This window comes from Oreochromis aureus, linkage group 6 (assembly GCF_013358895.1).
Source record: "Oreochromis aureus strain Israel breed Guangdong linkage group 6, ZZ_aureus, whole genome shotgun sequence".
In the NCBI taxonomy this organism is placed as follows: domain Eukaryota; kingdom Metazoa; phylum Chordata; class Actinopteri; order Cichliformes; family Cichlidae; genus Oreochromis; species Oreochromis aureus.
The window spans coordinates 26,297,312-26,313,887 of record NC_052947.1 but is presented as its reverse complement, the minus strand read 5'-3'; the positions used below and the strand labels follow the sequence as shown (position 1 = coordinate 26,313,887).

The following is a 16,576-nucleotide window of genomic DNA, read 5'->3' as shown; positions in this document are numbered from 1 at the left end:
ATATTTTATATCTTTTCATGGGATAACATTGAAGATATGACACTTTGATACAATGTAAAGTAGTCAGTTTATAGCTTGTATAACACTGTAAATTTGATGTCACCTTAAAATAACTCAACATACAGCCATTATTGCCTAAAACCCTGGTAACAAAAGTGTGTACACCCCTAAATGAAAATGTCCAAATTGTGCCCAATTAGCCATTTTCCCTCCCTGGTGTCATGTGGCTCATTAGTGTTACAGGGTCTCAGGTGCAAATGGGGAACAGGTGTGTTAAATCTGGTGTTATTGTTCTCACACTCTCTCATACTGGTTACTGGAAGTTTAACATGGCACATCATGGCAAAGAATTCTCTGAGGATCTGAAAGACAGATTACTTCACATAAAGATGACCTAAGCTATAAGAATATACCCAATACGCTGAATAGCCATCACATGGCTGTCATCCCAGAAGGAAGCCTCTTCTAAAGATAATGCACAAGACAGCCCACAGTTTGCTGAAGACAAGTAGATTAAGGACATAGATTACCTATGGTCTGATGAGACCAAGATAAACTTATTTGGTTCAGATGGTATCAGGGGTGTGTGGCTGCAAACAGGTGAGGAGTACAGAGTCTGATGAGTCTTCCCTACAGTCAAGCATGGTGGTGTGACGTTATTGTTTGAGGCTGCATGAGTGCTGTTGGCACTGGAGATCTACAGTTAACTGAGGGAACCATGAATGCCAACATGTACTGTGACATAGTGAAGCAGAGGATGATTCCCTCCCCTCAGAAACTGGGCCAGGACAGTATTCCAACATGACATAACAACCCCAAACACACTTCCAAAAAGATCAGTGCCTTGCTAAATACTGAGGGTAAAAGTACTTGACTGGCCAAGCATGTCTCCAGACTTAAACCCTATTGAGCATCTGTGGGGCATCCTCAAATGGAAGGTGGAGGAGCCCAAGGTCTCTAACATCCACCTGCACGATGATGCCATCATGAAAGAGTGGAAGAGGATTCCAGTGGCACCTTGTGAAGCTCTAGTGAACTCCATGCCCAACAAAGTTAAGGCAGTGTTGGAAAATAATGGTGGCCTCACAAAATATTGACATTTTAACTTAAGGGTGTACTCACTTTTATTGCCAGCAGTTTAGACATTAATGGCTGTATGTTGAGGTATTTTAAGGTGACATCAAAGTCACTCAAAAAATGTAAGGGGTGTACTCACTTCTGTGAGATAATGTAATTTCATTAACTGACCAGAACAATATCTCAGATGTTTAACTAACTTGATGCTATACTCTAAATAAAACGTGTTTTGTAATTATCCTTTTCATCTAGACCTATAGAAAAAAGATTACTAAAAAAGCTTTCATTTTCATTTTCATTCAAATTCGAACATTTTTCTATGGATTGAAGCTAATCCAGTGCTAATGCCTCCTGTTAACGTTGCTGACACTACATTAGAATTCGTCATATATATATATATATATATATATATATATATATATATATATATATATATATATATATATATATATATATATATATATATATATATATATATAATATATATATATATATATATATATATATATATATATATATATATATATATATATATATATATATATATAACAAAATAAATGTCTGCTCCTTGTAAAACAACAGGCGACGGAAAGCGCGTTTTACAGTGGGTTGTCCTTCTTTTTCTGATTCAGAATGAAAGTGAAAGTTAGCCTCCTTGGTCATTTACAGATGCACGACCCATTTCAGGGATCACATCTCCGCGGTGAAGAGGAGCGTGTAATGTAAGTTGAACATGATCGATCATTTGTGGTCATTTATATTCGTGCCGTATAAATAGGCCTTTGCGACTTATATGTATCCTCGGTGTATAACAGATGCAGGCAACCGAAACCTACGGGTTTGTGTATTACGCTCAGTCGACGTGGAGAAACGCGGCCGACCGAGTGATCCGCGTTCAAAAGTCATTCAAGAGCTGAGGATTGTAGGCTGCTTGTCTCTGACTTGGAGGTCTTGTGATAAACTCTTGTGTGAAAAATCTCCTTAAAATTGTGTACATATAAATTATGAAGCAGTTTTGTTGGTTTCGTATATGGTGTGTGGTGTGTGTGCGCGTGACCTGTTCTTTCTGAGAACAGCGACACCAGGAACTGTTTGTTGACCGTGACTTATGTCCGTGACCCTGTCCTGTGAATGTGGACACATATACATATATAAGTGTGTGTGTGTGTGTGTGTGTGTGAGAGAGAGCGAGAGAGAGAGAGGGAGAGTGTGTACAGGTAACGTCTTCAAAGTTCAAAGTGCCAGTTTGGAAGGATTAGCCGCTGGTTCATTGTCGCTGTTCTCAGGTTACATTCAAATTCTCTATGCAAACAAACTGGCATCTGTCCCACGATAGTGCTTCTGTCTGTGCATTAGGAGTTTTTGTTGTGGATCAAGCTTAGTTAGTACCCCTGTGAACAGCCAGAGAACAGTGTGGTCTGTTTCTGACTGTGTGTGTGTTCAAAAAAAGTGCAGTGCGGTTTTGAGCCAGAAGCTGCAGTCTACTTTAATCACTGCTTATAAACCACTAAATGCGCCTCTCTTTATTCATGTAAGCGAAATGCTTCTTTTTGTGCTGTGATCATGAATCATGAAACTGTGACGGCAGTAAATACACACAGTGAGACAGATTCATATTGTGCTGACCTTAAGTGTTTAGAGTTAGACTATACCTATGCTCTAAATATAAGTCTATGTACACATATGTCTGTGAGAGAGAAGCTGCCCGCCAGCTGCAGAATGAGGTTGTGGGTTGACAGTTGACACAAACATTGTGCTAACATTAGTGTGTGGACGTCTTGTCTCGGTCACAGGTCCAAGGAAAAAATAGTTGAATGAAATCCAAAAACTTTGTGTTGATCATTTGTTGTTGCCTGTTGCCTTTCTTCATGTCATCTCCCTGCTCTCACCCCCCACAATTTCTCTTGGTCTTTTCTGTAACTTATCTAGCTACAAGAGGCAAAACAAGCCAAAAAGAACAGAAACAACAGGCAACGTGAGGGGCCTGAATAACAGACTGACACAGCAGTGTCAATACAGATATCGTACAAACGGGCCAGACTCTCAAGGCCGTATTGTCTTAAGGAAAGGAAAGAAAATAAGCGCAAATATCAGGAGGTCGATGGGTAAAAACAATATTTCTGTATCTTGCGTTCTGTGACCTCGGGCTTCGTGACATTTTGCAGACTTCATTTTGACCTGTTGTCTCAGTTGCATGAACAGGATGTGGAGAAGTTAATTAATGCTCATCTGGAGCCTGCAGATGTCTCCCAGCTGCACTCAAGAAGATCTTACTCTACCGCACAGCCATAACTGCTTTTAGAATTAAAAAAGCATTTCTGTACAAAACTGTAATGCATTGCACTTGAACTTTGTGAAGTGTATAGATGAAGTAGATTAATCTAGGATGCATACAGGAAAAAAAACACAAACAAAAAAACAGAGACAGCAGCTGAGCTGACCCCTCTTTAACTTGCAATCCATGACACTAACACTTTGGAGGGAAGAAAACCAGAGAAAATGACACATCGATTTATATTCTTTTGCTCTTTTTGTTGCAGTGGTCATAATATGTGGCAACGTTTCAGCTGAAATAAAAAGAAAAACTAAGTGGACACTTTCTCTTTCAGTATGACTCCTCATTTATAGACCCATTAAAAAATGCAACCCACTGAACAGGCCACAGAAAATAAATGAATGGGCATTATATCAGAATTAAATTCGCAAACCACTGAAATGCCACATTTGAAAGAGGGCGATGAAATGGTACAATAGTTGGCACAAGGGTTACAAGTTTGAATCCATCATATGACTGGATCCTTTCTCTGTGGATTTGCATATGTTTTCTATGCTTTAGCCCTACAATAGTTTGGTGACATGTCCAGGGTGTGCCCATCTCTCATCCAGTGTCAGAAATGGATGTTAAATCTAAGATCATCAGCATCCTATTTTTTTATAAAACGGGTCAACTGGAGAAGTTTTTGATGCTAAAAGTTTGCCTGGTAAAAGTCATGCAAAGTAAATATCAGGAGTGTGGTCCACCACACTGAAAGTCTTTAGAAAAACAACAAGTTGTTTTTGTTTATGAAATTGCAAAAAACTCTCAGATTTTGTTAACTGCTGTCACAATATTGTTAAAACATTGATAAATCTCAGTGAACTGGGGACAAGGCTGAAAACCAGTGCAGAAATCTGAAACTGCATTTACAACAGAGGAAATTCTGTAGTCACTCTATGTTTAGCTACAAAAACATGGGGCACTGAGCCTATTTTTCAATAAATTCCCAGTTCCCATGGAGCCATTTATATAAAAATACATGAATTAATGGGTGCTTTATAATATCCTATGCAGGAAGGAAAGTTTAGTTTTCAGTTTTTAAATTGAGATGACATACCAGTCTAGCTTTCTTTTCAACAACACACAAATGTCTATGTATTTTTATCATTTTTGTTTTGTTTGTTTTAATCAGGGTAGCTTAAAGTTTTAAGAAGCTAGGAGTGTTTAATATAAAAATAAAACTGACAAATGAGCTCATTTCACTGAAAATTCTTTTTACAAAGTGTCAGATTTTTAGGATCGATGAGTAACAGCTTGGTAATAAAATGAATTTAACTACTTTACACCAATGTAAACACTAAGCTAGGCCCGTCTTCCCAGTCATGATAAAACTGTGGACACGTCCACCTCCTGTCGCTGCGTTTGCATAACCTCTGGTGACCTTTTTTTTTTTCATTCTCACAGCCAGCGTAGAGCATGGCTCCTGTGAGCAAAAGTGAAAACACATGTGATACATGTGGCATAAAGACAGAAACCAAGCATGAGTAACCACACTGAGTGGGCACACAAGCTTTAGATGGTTTGAAAGACTGTTTTTCCTTTTGGAAGGAAGCTGGATAATTGTTTAGAAATTGTTTGTTCAGTCAGTGATTCGTCCTTCTGTCCTTCTGCCCACTAACAAAACCTACTTAGTAGCATGCCAGTGAAAATGAATGCCTTCAAACAAGCAGACTCTGTACTCTACAGACTGTTTTTACCTTGTTCAGTGCTATGAATTTCTCTAGCGTTGAGTTCAGTCATCATTCTCTAAGTGAACAATGATATTACGTGGGCAGGAGAGAAACATTTTTAATATTTTTTTCGCTCGTAAAACTAGCATACTCCTGTTTTTGAGCAGGAATTTCTCCCAGAAATACTTTTGCTGAATGTGTTCTCCTGTTCCTTTTCCTTCAGATCAATGTTTTGCTATTTTAGTGCAGATGGTGTTTGTTTCAGTCAGGGTAGTGTTAGTAGTTATCTCACCACCCCCCCACACATGCACCACCCCAAACTGATTGGCTACATCTTCTCAGGACTTTGTTACACTTAAATGTGCTTTGCATCTCACCGTTTGATTCATAGAAGTAGGTCCCTGTGACAAAAAACAGGTATAAACTGACCACCACATAATAACTGTCAATTTTAACTGTCATTTCAGGTAAAGAAACATGGCCTCCAGTGGAATCATTGCATTCATTTTCACTGTCCTCTGCATCTGTGCAGTTAAGAGTGGTGGTAAGTTTATTCATAATCTGAGAACTTTAAGCATGGAATGGTGTTTGGTACTCATGTGACCTCATATCTAATTTTGCTTTTTTTCTACAGGATTTATAAAAGTGGAATGCAAAGCTGAAAATGTGGGACAATATGGCCAACAATCAGTGCTGGAGTGTGTCATAAAAACATCAACAGATGTAAATGATCCAACTATCCGTACGGTTGCTTGGAAAAAACTGACCTCTCCAGAAGACGAAGGTGATCTCGTGTTGGGTTTTAATAGAGGTAAATTGGACCAGCCAAAGCGAGGCTACAGGTTTGCTGAACCATTATGGAACGAGAAGAACATGAATGTATCTCTGCTCATCACCAACACGGCAGTGAAAGATGATGGATATTACAAGTGCATAGTGATTACAGACAGTGGTGATAACAGCATGGTCACTACCCTTAAAGTCCAAGGTAAAACTGAAACATTTTTATATTTTTAAATCAAGAATGTTTTTTTTAATCTTTTTAGACAACTTGTAAGCACTGAAGATTGTCTAGAGATGTGGGGACTTTCCAGGGCAATCAGATTGGTATTCCCCTTGAGCAACTTTAGGCCTGTCTGCTTACTTTCAGTTTCATTGTGACAGTAGAAATATCTAGAAATACTAGTTGTACAAGTACTTGCAGCCATTTACTTAAGCAACTTGCACTGTTTGACTAGTAACTTCCTAATGCATGTGAACTATTATGACTATCACATCTTAAGATACTTAATTGAAGTAATTTTATTTGACATCAAGGTGCAATGTTCAGCTCAGTGATTGTGCTTTCCATTTTGTCTCTGCAGCCAGATACAGTGTCCCAACTGTACACTCCATCCCTGAGATAATTGTCCCAAATACAGACAGTACCCTGATCTGTGAGTCTCGTGGAGGCTACCCAAATGGAACACTTCGCTGGTTTGATGAAGAGAAGCATGAGTGGACAAAAAGCTCTGAAATGGAGGCAACACAGTCAGACGATGGTTTGTTTCAACTCACAAGCAGACTGTCTTTGTTGGGAGGATCCACTTTCCCAAAGTATACCTGCGCTGTGTTCAATGCCAGTGGAGGCAAAGAGGATGAGAAAACATTTGAAACCAACATACCACCATCATCATCGCGCGGATCTGAAGGTATAGTTTATGACACACCACACATGATAGTTGTTATGCCTGCTGGCACCATCCTACTGCTCACAATACTGTTTTGTAATTTCAGCCAAAGTGGAATCAGAGAGAATTTAAATCTGAACCACCCCCCGCCCCCAAGATGTCAGAATTACATAAATATGCAATTTATGTAACCATTAAACAGTTTATTGTTTGTGCATATGGGAGATTTAATGGGGGCTGAATTAAACATCTAAGCACTAAAGTGTGTAGGTAATATTTACATATTTAAAAAAAAACATCCTGTAAATGTCAAACCATAAGAAAATAGAAGCTCCACAGAGTAATTAGCAAAAATAGAGTTTTATTTTACATTTAGATGATTTCATGGATATTTTAAGTTTTTAATTTTATGTATAACAAAAATGAAAAACTGTCTGTGCTGTAGGTCTTTTACACTCTTCAGTAATAAACAGTTTGCAACATGTTTCTTACCAAAACATTCAAAACTTAAAACAGTCTGGTGAGTGCAGATTAGACTGGTGATCCTTCGTTTGTCATGGAAAATGTAACTTAAAGATGAAATTTGAAAATGCAAACTTATTATCAGGTTTTCTTGGCAACTATCGCAGCCACTCAGATCATTATCTGAGTGGCAGATGGCCGCCCCTCCCTGAGCCTGGTTCTGCTGGAGGTTTCTTCCTGTTAAAAGGGAGATTTTCCTTCCCACTGTCGCCAAAGTGCTTGCTCATAGGGGGTCATATGATTGTTGGGTTTTTCTCTGTATGTATTATTGTGCGATCTACTGTACAATATAAAGCACCTTGAGGCGACTTCTGTTGTGATTTGGCGCTATATAAATAAAATTGAATTGAATTGAATTGAATTGAATTATCTGTACTTCTGTCATCTGTCACACTGTTACAGCAATAATGCAAATATTACCCTCCATTTTGGTCTTGTTTACTCTCTGCTTCTGCAAGTTTAGTGTTTTAACACGAAGCAAATGTTCAATTTGTACTGAATCCTGTGTCTGTTAATGAGAAAGTGAATGTAAGAATAAATGAATGTAACGTGTACTCCGTGCACTTTTAAAGATGAGCTCACTTCATTTTTTTTTCAAACTTCTCATTTATTTAGAATTGCCTCACAGCGGGTCAGGTTATCCCTCCAAAGTAGTTGCTCCTTTGGTGGTTATCGGCTCGCTGATCGTAGGGTTGCTGTTGCTGTTGTTGTACAGAAAGCGATCTCAAAGTGAGTAATTGTTTGTTTGGTTTTTTTATTAAAATGACTTGATGAACTGTATGTGATTAAATAATAAAATATTTGTGAGTAAAGACAAATGAGACATAGAGAAATACATTTAAATATCTAAAGTCATTCATATTTGAATATTTTTAATAAGGCTACATAATTAATCAAATTTCTGCATGTGGAACTCAGAGTTATGAATAACTGTAAATATTCTTGGTATTGAACAAAAAAAAAAAGATCATAATCATGCAGCCTTACTGGTGAGCAGTGACTGTATTATCAATGTACAATTACAGCAGTGGTGCCATTAGTTTGACTAGATACAGAAAGCGATTTAAGTTTTTAATACGATATTTGAGCTCCAGCATTCTTCAATGCCATGTGAGAGTTCATCACCTGCTTCCTGGAAGCAATACAAGCTGAAAGGAAAAACCATGCAGGTTCATGCTAACGTGAAGTAGAAAAACCTGTAATGCTCAAGGCCATGTAATTCAGGATGGAAAAATACACTCCCATCATTGTTGTGCTGGTTTAAATGCGCTTTTGAAAACTGAACAAGTTCAAACAGCAGTCTAAAATACTTTCCATTATTAGACATCACATAGATGATGAAATACAGTGAAAGATATCTGCAGTGAGAACTCACTGCTGTGACATTTTTTTGACAGCGGCTCGGAGGAACTCTACAGCACCCCTTATGGGTACGTCCATTTTTGGACATATTATTACTGCTCTTTTGTTTCTCCTTTCTAACTTGCTATAAAGGATGAACACTTGCTGTGTCTGTAGAGATTTGGAGAGGTTCTATTTATCCTTCTATTGGCTTTTTAATCAACCTGAATGCTGAAATATTAAAAAGCGCTGTTTGCTGTTTTTTTTTTTTAAGTTTATTTGTCTATAGAACTAAGTTTTCTAAATCTTTTGGTCAATTTGATACTTTGGATATTATTATTAGACATTATTATTGCACATTGCTATTTCAGCTGTAAATATTTGAAGGAATATTTTTGAGATAAAAATGGCTACATTCTCCACAGAAGGTTCCAACAAAACATTTAACAAAAACTTTTGGATTAAGGTTCACAAATCCACTTGAATCATGTGCTGATCATTAAACAAGGATTGTTACTGGACTGAATAGCCATCAGTTTCCTCTCACTTGTCCCAACTACATTATTACACTGAGCATCCATTCCCTTCCTTTGGGAATTTTTTTATTTATTAATTATTTTTGCTTTGGTCACATTACTTCTGTGTCAGATACTTACTGCTGGGTTTCCCTCTATGCTTGCATTGCATGAACTTATTTAACATGGTTATGGTTTTATATCTATCATTAGCTGTCAAATCATTCATTGTAAAACACAGTCAAATCTTATACAGTGTTATCATTTTTTCTAGGTGGTCATGGTCCGGTTTCTACAGATGTTGAGGAAGGTACGTAAATCACATCAATCTGACACTTTGTGTTATTACAGCTTTAATTATCACTCTGTAAGATTTCATTCAGATTTTGATGTTAAATCTTTTGGCAGGTTATAACTCTCCTGATGATGCATCAATCAATCAAGACCAATCATGAGGTAAAAGAAACTCAAAATCTCTTTATCACTTTATAGATAAGGGGCAAGAACATAAAGTATCAAAAGTCTAAACACTCAATCTCTAATGCTCTCTCTCTCTCTCTCTCTGCAGGAGGCACCATGTACCAGATGAATATACTGTAATAATTTACTGCCAACACTCCCTTGTTTGCTAACTGCAGTCTTCTCTGTACTTTCGTTTTGCAAACATTTTGTATAACCAGGAAAAACCTATATTACTGTGATTTAGCAGACAAGCTGTAAGATCTTTATTCACACTCTGTACTTAAACAAGCAGGTCTTGAGCTTAAGCCAACATCCTCGCTGAATCAAGCCAAGATCAACTATAAGAGAGGGGGATGTTACAGGCCAAGGGACTTTAAAACAAGGCTCAAAATGGAACATCACCAAGATTTTTCATAAGAGTTGTTTGGTTGAGGAAATTTTTATACATAAATAATACAACTTTATTGAGTCCATGTAGAAACTGTAGCCTTTGGTAGCCAATCAGGAGCAGCATTTCTTCTCACTTCCTCTTCACGTGTTCTGTCAGGGTTGTAAGGAAAATACTAAATCATGTTTTTGGGATAGTGGCAAGTTTTTATATCTTTCTGTATGAACAGTATATATATACATGTGTGTGTCTGTGTGTGTTAAGTGGCTCTAACTGAGGTTAGCTGACCTGATCTTTTCCACTGATCCATGTAACTCAGTAATTTGTCTGAGAATTGTAAATGTGCCAAAAGTTAGCAACAATTACTCTTACTGTTAGCAAATCCCATCAAAAAAACACCAGTGTGCTCATACAGTTCCAAAGTTTTCCAAGTGTAAGCTATAAAAATATTATGTTTTATGAAATATATTAATGCCACTTAGACAATGAGATGAGATATGCAGGACTGTTTGCCACTGAACTACTGAATACACTGGATGTTTGTCAGAGCAACATTTCACTGCCTGGAATGTTGCTCTGACAAACTCTTCACTGTTATTATATCACAAGGAACAACTGATTTTTTCCCCATAGGATTTGTTGCTATTTTTTAAGTGTTTTTGTTCAGGAGTTTTTTTTTTTTTTTTTTTTAAATCGTCGTATCTCTTTAAGTCTCATACTCCTCTTAACCCACTGGGAACAGTTTGATGTAGGAAATTTCATATCCTTTTTCTCACCACTGGTAATTTCATGTCACATGAGTAGCACCTGTCACTTGTGAAATACATGGTATGTGGTCTCTAAAAGCCAAATGCACTATATTGTTTCTATTTTTGTTTGAGCCGTGACTCTGCTTATGCAATTTTTGTCAAGTTCACTGTGAAATCAATCCATACAAACTCTGGTGATAAAAATTTAATTTCATTCTGTTCATCAGATAAGAGCTTGTACAAAAAGTCTTATCAGGAAGCCTCTGGTACAGTACTGAGATTAATCATTCACCAAAAAGTCAATAATTTGCCATTGATTTTTTATGATGAAAAAAAAACCCATCAGCTTAATAATAAAGCAATTCTAATTTAAGCTCTACTTTCAACTTTGAATCAGAAGAAACACTCATTACCAAAAATGTTAAACGATCACCTGTAAAGTTTTGTATATACTGTTTTTAAATCTGTGAATTTATGGTCCAGTTTAGGTGTAGATAAACCAGTTTAGGTTTAGTTAACCTTTCTGTGATCTGTTAACTAGAGAAAGTTTAAGTTTCTTCACAGTTTGCTTTATTTGAACGACATCTATTCATTATTGTTTTGTAATATGATTAAAAGTTCTAAAATGATTCTGTGTGATGACTGATATTTGGGATGGCTTTTTTGCTGACTCTTAGACTGTATTTACTAGTTCCTGTTCATGTTGCACACATTTCTGGATAAAATAATGTCACTTTCTTAGCCATTCCTTAAATTTCACAAGAACATAGATACAGACAAGTGATTTAGCATGAACTGTCAATTGTTGCCCCAGCAACAAAAACATTACCATTAACAATAACGTCTCTGGTCTCTGTTTTAAAGTTCAAAGCTTCTTTCTGCTGCTCCTTGAACCACCACAGTTGGTGGTTTTGCATGTTTGACTTGGCACCGATTTTTTACAGATGCTTGTCTGTAACCCTTCCATTATCTGGGAACCCTTATCAGCACCAGGCGTACAGCGATAGTCTGTGCGGGTTTGTGTGGGTGTTATAAAGATGCATTCAAAATTATCTTGTTTGCAATCTGTCTCTGTTCAGATAAGATCGTGTTGATTGCTTGAGTCTTGATTAAATGAGCATCTGGCTGACGAATAAAAAAATGCGCTTAAATGTGTTAAATGTCCACAATGCAAAGTAAAAGCTGACGGCTTACTAAACAAGGTGGTTTTTTATTTCACTTCCCCTGCCTTGCTATAGTGTTATGTTGCATTTATAAATACTGGAAACACAAAGAGCTGCAGATAACAGGGAAATCACTCACAGATGTACCATTGATATACAAACACTTTTCTGATTACGTTTTGATAAAGCCCTGAACTCCACATGGTAGCCATTTTCAGCAGTGGCATTGACAAAGACAAAGCTTCTTTTCATATAAACTAGTCTTTCCTTTCTAAATGATCTTAGAATCACAACATACATGTTTGACCATGTAGAAGTCAACTTTAAAAGTCTGATATTAATTAAAAAATGTAAAAACACCCCCTCCCCCTGCCAATTTTAAATTATTTTTTATTTTTTTATTTTTTTTTAAACAATGCTGGGTGTGTGGGATGTAGCACTGCAAGTAATGTAAAAACAGTACTACGTTGTTTCAGTCACATCTCCTGGATGGACTTTTTGCAGTCCTCACTGGTTACTCAATTCTGTGGCACCCCAAAATCTTGCTGCTCATGGTGGCTCAACATTCAGACGACTCACCTTCTACTGTTCAGAAAGTGGGTCGTTTTAATCCCCCAGCTTCTGCAACTGTATGTTGACACGTCCTTGGGACAAATGTTAAATAACTCCAGATGCATTCATATGGAGTTATGCATTAAAATCAAAATTTGTCTGCAGTGTAAAAAGTGCTATATAAATTGTATTTTGTTGCTTTATTTTGGACAAGTTAAAATAATACAACAACAGAGAAAAAGAAAGGAAGAAAGAAAGAAAGAAAGCATAATCATTAAAAAAAATAAGGTAAACAGCAGAAAAATCTCTAAAATGGAGTAATCAAAAGCATAGAAGCATAAACTTGCTTTAATCCCACCCCTTCCTACTATTTGTACTAATAATCATCATTTTTTCTTCCTGCATCTTATCATAAATACAAATACATGTATATGCACATGGTGTGTAGTGGGTGAGAGCACCTGGTCAACGCCCTACATCCTCACCTGTACTTTGCAAAAACCATATTTTCTTTCCTGCTTTTTAAACAGACATGCTGGAACAAGTAGTCAGTTTATTCTTTTATAATAATAATAATGCATACTTTATTAATCCAGTAAGAAATTGCTTAGTCCTCTGCATTTAACCCATTCACTCAGTGAAGCAGTGGGCAGCTATCAATCCAGCACCGGGGGAGCAGAGTGTAGAGACGGTACACACCTCAGGGTAGTTTCATTTTGTTTGGAACTTTTCTGATCTGAAATGATAAGATGCAGATGTTTGTTAGTGAGTCTTCTGACCTTGTTGACAATTTTTATATGAATGTCATTACAATCAGTGGATGTTTTGTATTTACACTTTTTTATGATGTCAGTTATTTCTTTTCCCTCCACTGCTGTTAGAAACACTGAGTTAGGATTCCTATCAGTACAAAATAATTGTTAAAGTCTGTCAGCGATATTGTCCCTAATGATGGCATTATCAATAAAATATTCAGGACAAGTTTGTATATTTTGGTGTGACCTTGACCTGATTTTCATCACAATTAAATCAGGTGCTATTTAATCTATAATCACACAAAATGTGAAAACGATATATTGAAAACTGTGGACATTAGACCGCTAACAAGCAAACAAACAGACAGACAATCAGACAAAGAAACAAACAGAACCAATGACTGTCTCCGTCCCTTTGAGGGGAAAAAAAGCTTAAATTTTGACATAGACTTAAACCTCTGAAATTTATCCAGTAGCTGAAATTTTCAAGTTGAAAATCCGTTTCCTGTGATGGAAATGAAAGCCAATTTGGGCATTTTTCAAAACAACAACATTTGGACATCATATTTATATCAAAACAAAATTATATATAAAAAAAATCAATATTTTACCTGCCACTTTCTCCCTAAACTGCTGTCTGTCACAGCACCAGCACATAGAAACAAACAACCATTCACACCTGTGGTCATTTTAGAATCACCAGTTAATCTTATCTTTGAACTCTGGGAAAACACCTATAGGCAGAGCGAAGACGTGCAGTCTTTACACAGAAATCCCAGATGGCTGGTTTATTCAAACCCAGGAAGTTCTTGCTGTAAGGCCACAGTAAAAGACACCTGACCAACTTGTCACTCTTTTTGTCAAAGAAAAAAGAACGTTTATCTTTTTCTAAGCAAACAAAAAGTTTTCCCTGAGGAGAACTCTCAGTCCTACTCTAACATTCATCCGAAGGTGGAACCGTTGTACTGCCAAAAAGCTCTGAAACGAGGAAATGACGGAGGAGCTAAGCAGGAACATTGGCAGAGAAAACAAGAAGGAGAGGAAGGAGATGACAATAGACCTGTTGTGCATGGAAAAACCACACTTACATTAAATGTGGTTATAAAAATATCTTACCATTATAACATGAAAAGCTCTGGCTGTTTAATTTTCCATTTAACTGAAAGTACTTTTGGGTATTTAGTGAAGCAAGTTGGGTCATCCAACTTCTGTGGGGTTTGTAACTAATTATCCCAGCACAAATGTAGGGGCGATCGTGGCTCAAGAGTTGGCAGTTCGTCTTGTAATTGGAAGGTTGCCCATTCGAGCCCCGGCTCCGACAGTCTCGGTCGTTGTGTGCTTGGGCAAGACACTTCACCCATTGCCTACTGGTTGTGGTCAGAGGACCCGGTGGCGCCAGTGTCCCGCAGCCTCGCCTCTGTCAGTGCGCCCCAGAGCAGCTGTGGCTACAATGTAGCTTACCATCACCAGTGTGTGAATGGGTGGATGACTGTAGTGTAAAGCGCTTTGGGGTCCATAGGGACTAAGTAAAGCGCTAATCAAATACAGGGCCATTTACCATTTTACCAAATGTCCTTAACAGAGTGGGGCAGAGGCTAGTGAGCTGATAAACTACTTTGTAACATGGTTTTATTTGTTCGGCTGCTATTGCTACACTTTTAAGCTAAATCATTAATGTTCCCAGTGTGTTTGTTCACCAGCATGTGGGTGTGACAATGGTTTCCTTTCTCAAACTTCTCTAAGCAAACAATCCGCAATATAATAAGTAGCAATAATAACAGCAGAGTTGAAGCAACACAAACAGCACTGACAGAAGTGTGTTGCCAACAGATTTTTGGACTTTTGCACACAGCACATGTTCATACAGCCTGCTGTATTCTTTAATACTTTAATATATACTTTGAGAAGTAGAGCTCACCGGTGCAGAGGTAACCATGTGTAAGCCAAGACCATTAGTTTAAAGACTGATTAGTGTCACAGGTAAACCATGTACTGTCTGGTTTAAAAAACTCCCATGAGGTCTTTCAGACTTTGCAAAGTCTCACGTCTCTAAATCTGTTTTCTTATGGCAGGTACCTGAAAAAACGTCCAAACATTCTTACATTCCTACTTCATGTCTTATCGTTGGGACCTGTCTAAGAAAGCTATCTGAAGTGTGATAAGGCCTTGTTTTTCTGAAGTCACATGACAAGGAAGATTTGAAAAGACAAGCAAAAATAAGATAAGCTTGCCTGTATTTTTAAACAAACATGCATAGCAAGTTCAAAAGCTTGAGATCTAGTAAGTCTGAAAGACCCTTTATGAACGCTCCAAGCAAAGCCTGAGCATTGCTCAAGTTTCCACGATAAGACGTTTACCATGAAATGTGTCGTCATATGTATTTCAGAGTAACTGATGTAACACTTTATGTTGTAAGGCAAGCGATTAGTGTACTTATGAAGAAATATACAAGAGTCCTCAACTTAAACTCAGCTGTTTTTTTGGTCACTCTGTGTGGTAGCAGTATCAGTTACTTGTTAAAAGATCCACCAGAGGGTTGTCCTTTTTTCTCCCTTATACATGAAACAAGTCAAGCTGTGGCAAGGAGCCTGAATTTATTATCAGTCAAGAGGTTATCAGGTTGGTCGATGTATTGTGGGGTTATCTGGGGAAAAGGTAGCAAATTTAAAATAGATGCAATAACCTACAAGCAGCCATCTGGAAACTTGCCATGGCAACTTGACCTGATATGACTTCAGGGAAGTCTATTGTTAAGCTATGACATTGTTTCCTGTTCCATCAGCTGTAACTCACTGTAGTGCATTTGTTATGGTGAAGACTAGAAGAAAATATGAGACCTGTGACAAAAATGTTAAACCTTTCAACAAAGTTTGTAGGTATTCTTTAACCAGACATGACGTTACACACTGTCGAATTATGACCTCTCACAGTTTTACATAGATAGTATCAGAGACAGTACAATAGTTACAAGCCAAAACATGTTTGTCAGAACAGCACCTCTTAGAGGTAAAACTTCAAAGGCAAGATTTCTTCAGCTTCCTCAAAGTCTCCAGTCCTCAGGCTGATTTCATTTTTGGACTTTTTGCCCTATCTAAACCTTTCTCCTTCACCCTCCTGTTTCTAAACTGAAAAACTATGATGATTAACTTATGTATGTTGGCTAATAAATTATACATTATTATTACAGCTTATTTGTGCAACATAATAACAGTAGGTTAGCAGGAATGGATAAAACAGACATGATTGATACTTCTCATTCAAATCTTGTTCTAAAATAAGACTAGAAGTTAGACAAGAAGGTAACAGGAGCATAACTGAGAAAAACTGAGCCATGTTAGCTTAGTATAGTTAGCATATTTCAATTCAAATAAATTTTATTTTTATTATTAACGTCA

General features: G+C 37.3%; 1 protein-coding gene across 2 annotated transcripts; it reads left to right on the top strand.

The window, feature by feature from the left end:
• Positions 1-1,672: 1,672 nt before the first annotated feature.
• On the top strand, positions 1,673-11,340 carry zgc:174863 (uncharacterized protein LOC100136852 homolog). 2 transcript variants are annotated; one of them, XM_039613782.1, is made up of 9 exons: positions 1,673-1,799; positions 5,532-5,608; positions 5,699-6,052; positions 6,429-6,755; positions 7,872-7,985; positions 8,654-8,686; positions 9,387-9,422; positions 9,521-9,568; positions 9,681-11,340. In XM_039613782.1, exons 2-8 carry the CDS (start codon positions 5,542-5,544, stop codon positions 9,565-9,567), a joined length of 978 nt encoding a protein of 325 aa, XP_039469716.1. In that variant the 5' UTR covers positions 1,673-1,799; positions 5,532-5,541; the 3' UTR covers position 9,568; positions 9,681-11,340. The 2 variants fall into 2 exon arrangements, with proteins under 2 accessions (XP_039469716.1, XP_039469717.1); XM_039613783.1 differs by lacking the exon at positions 8,654-8,686.
• Positions 11,341-16,576: the final 5,236 nt, after the last annotated feature.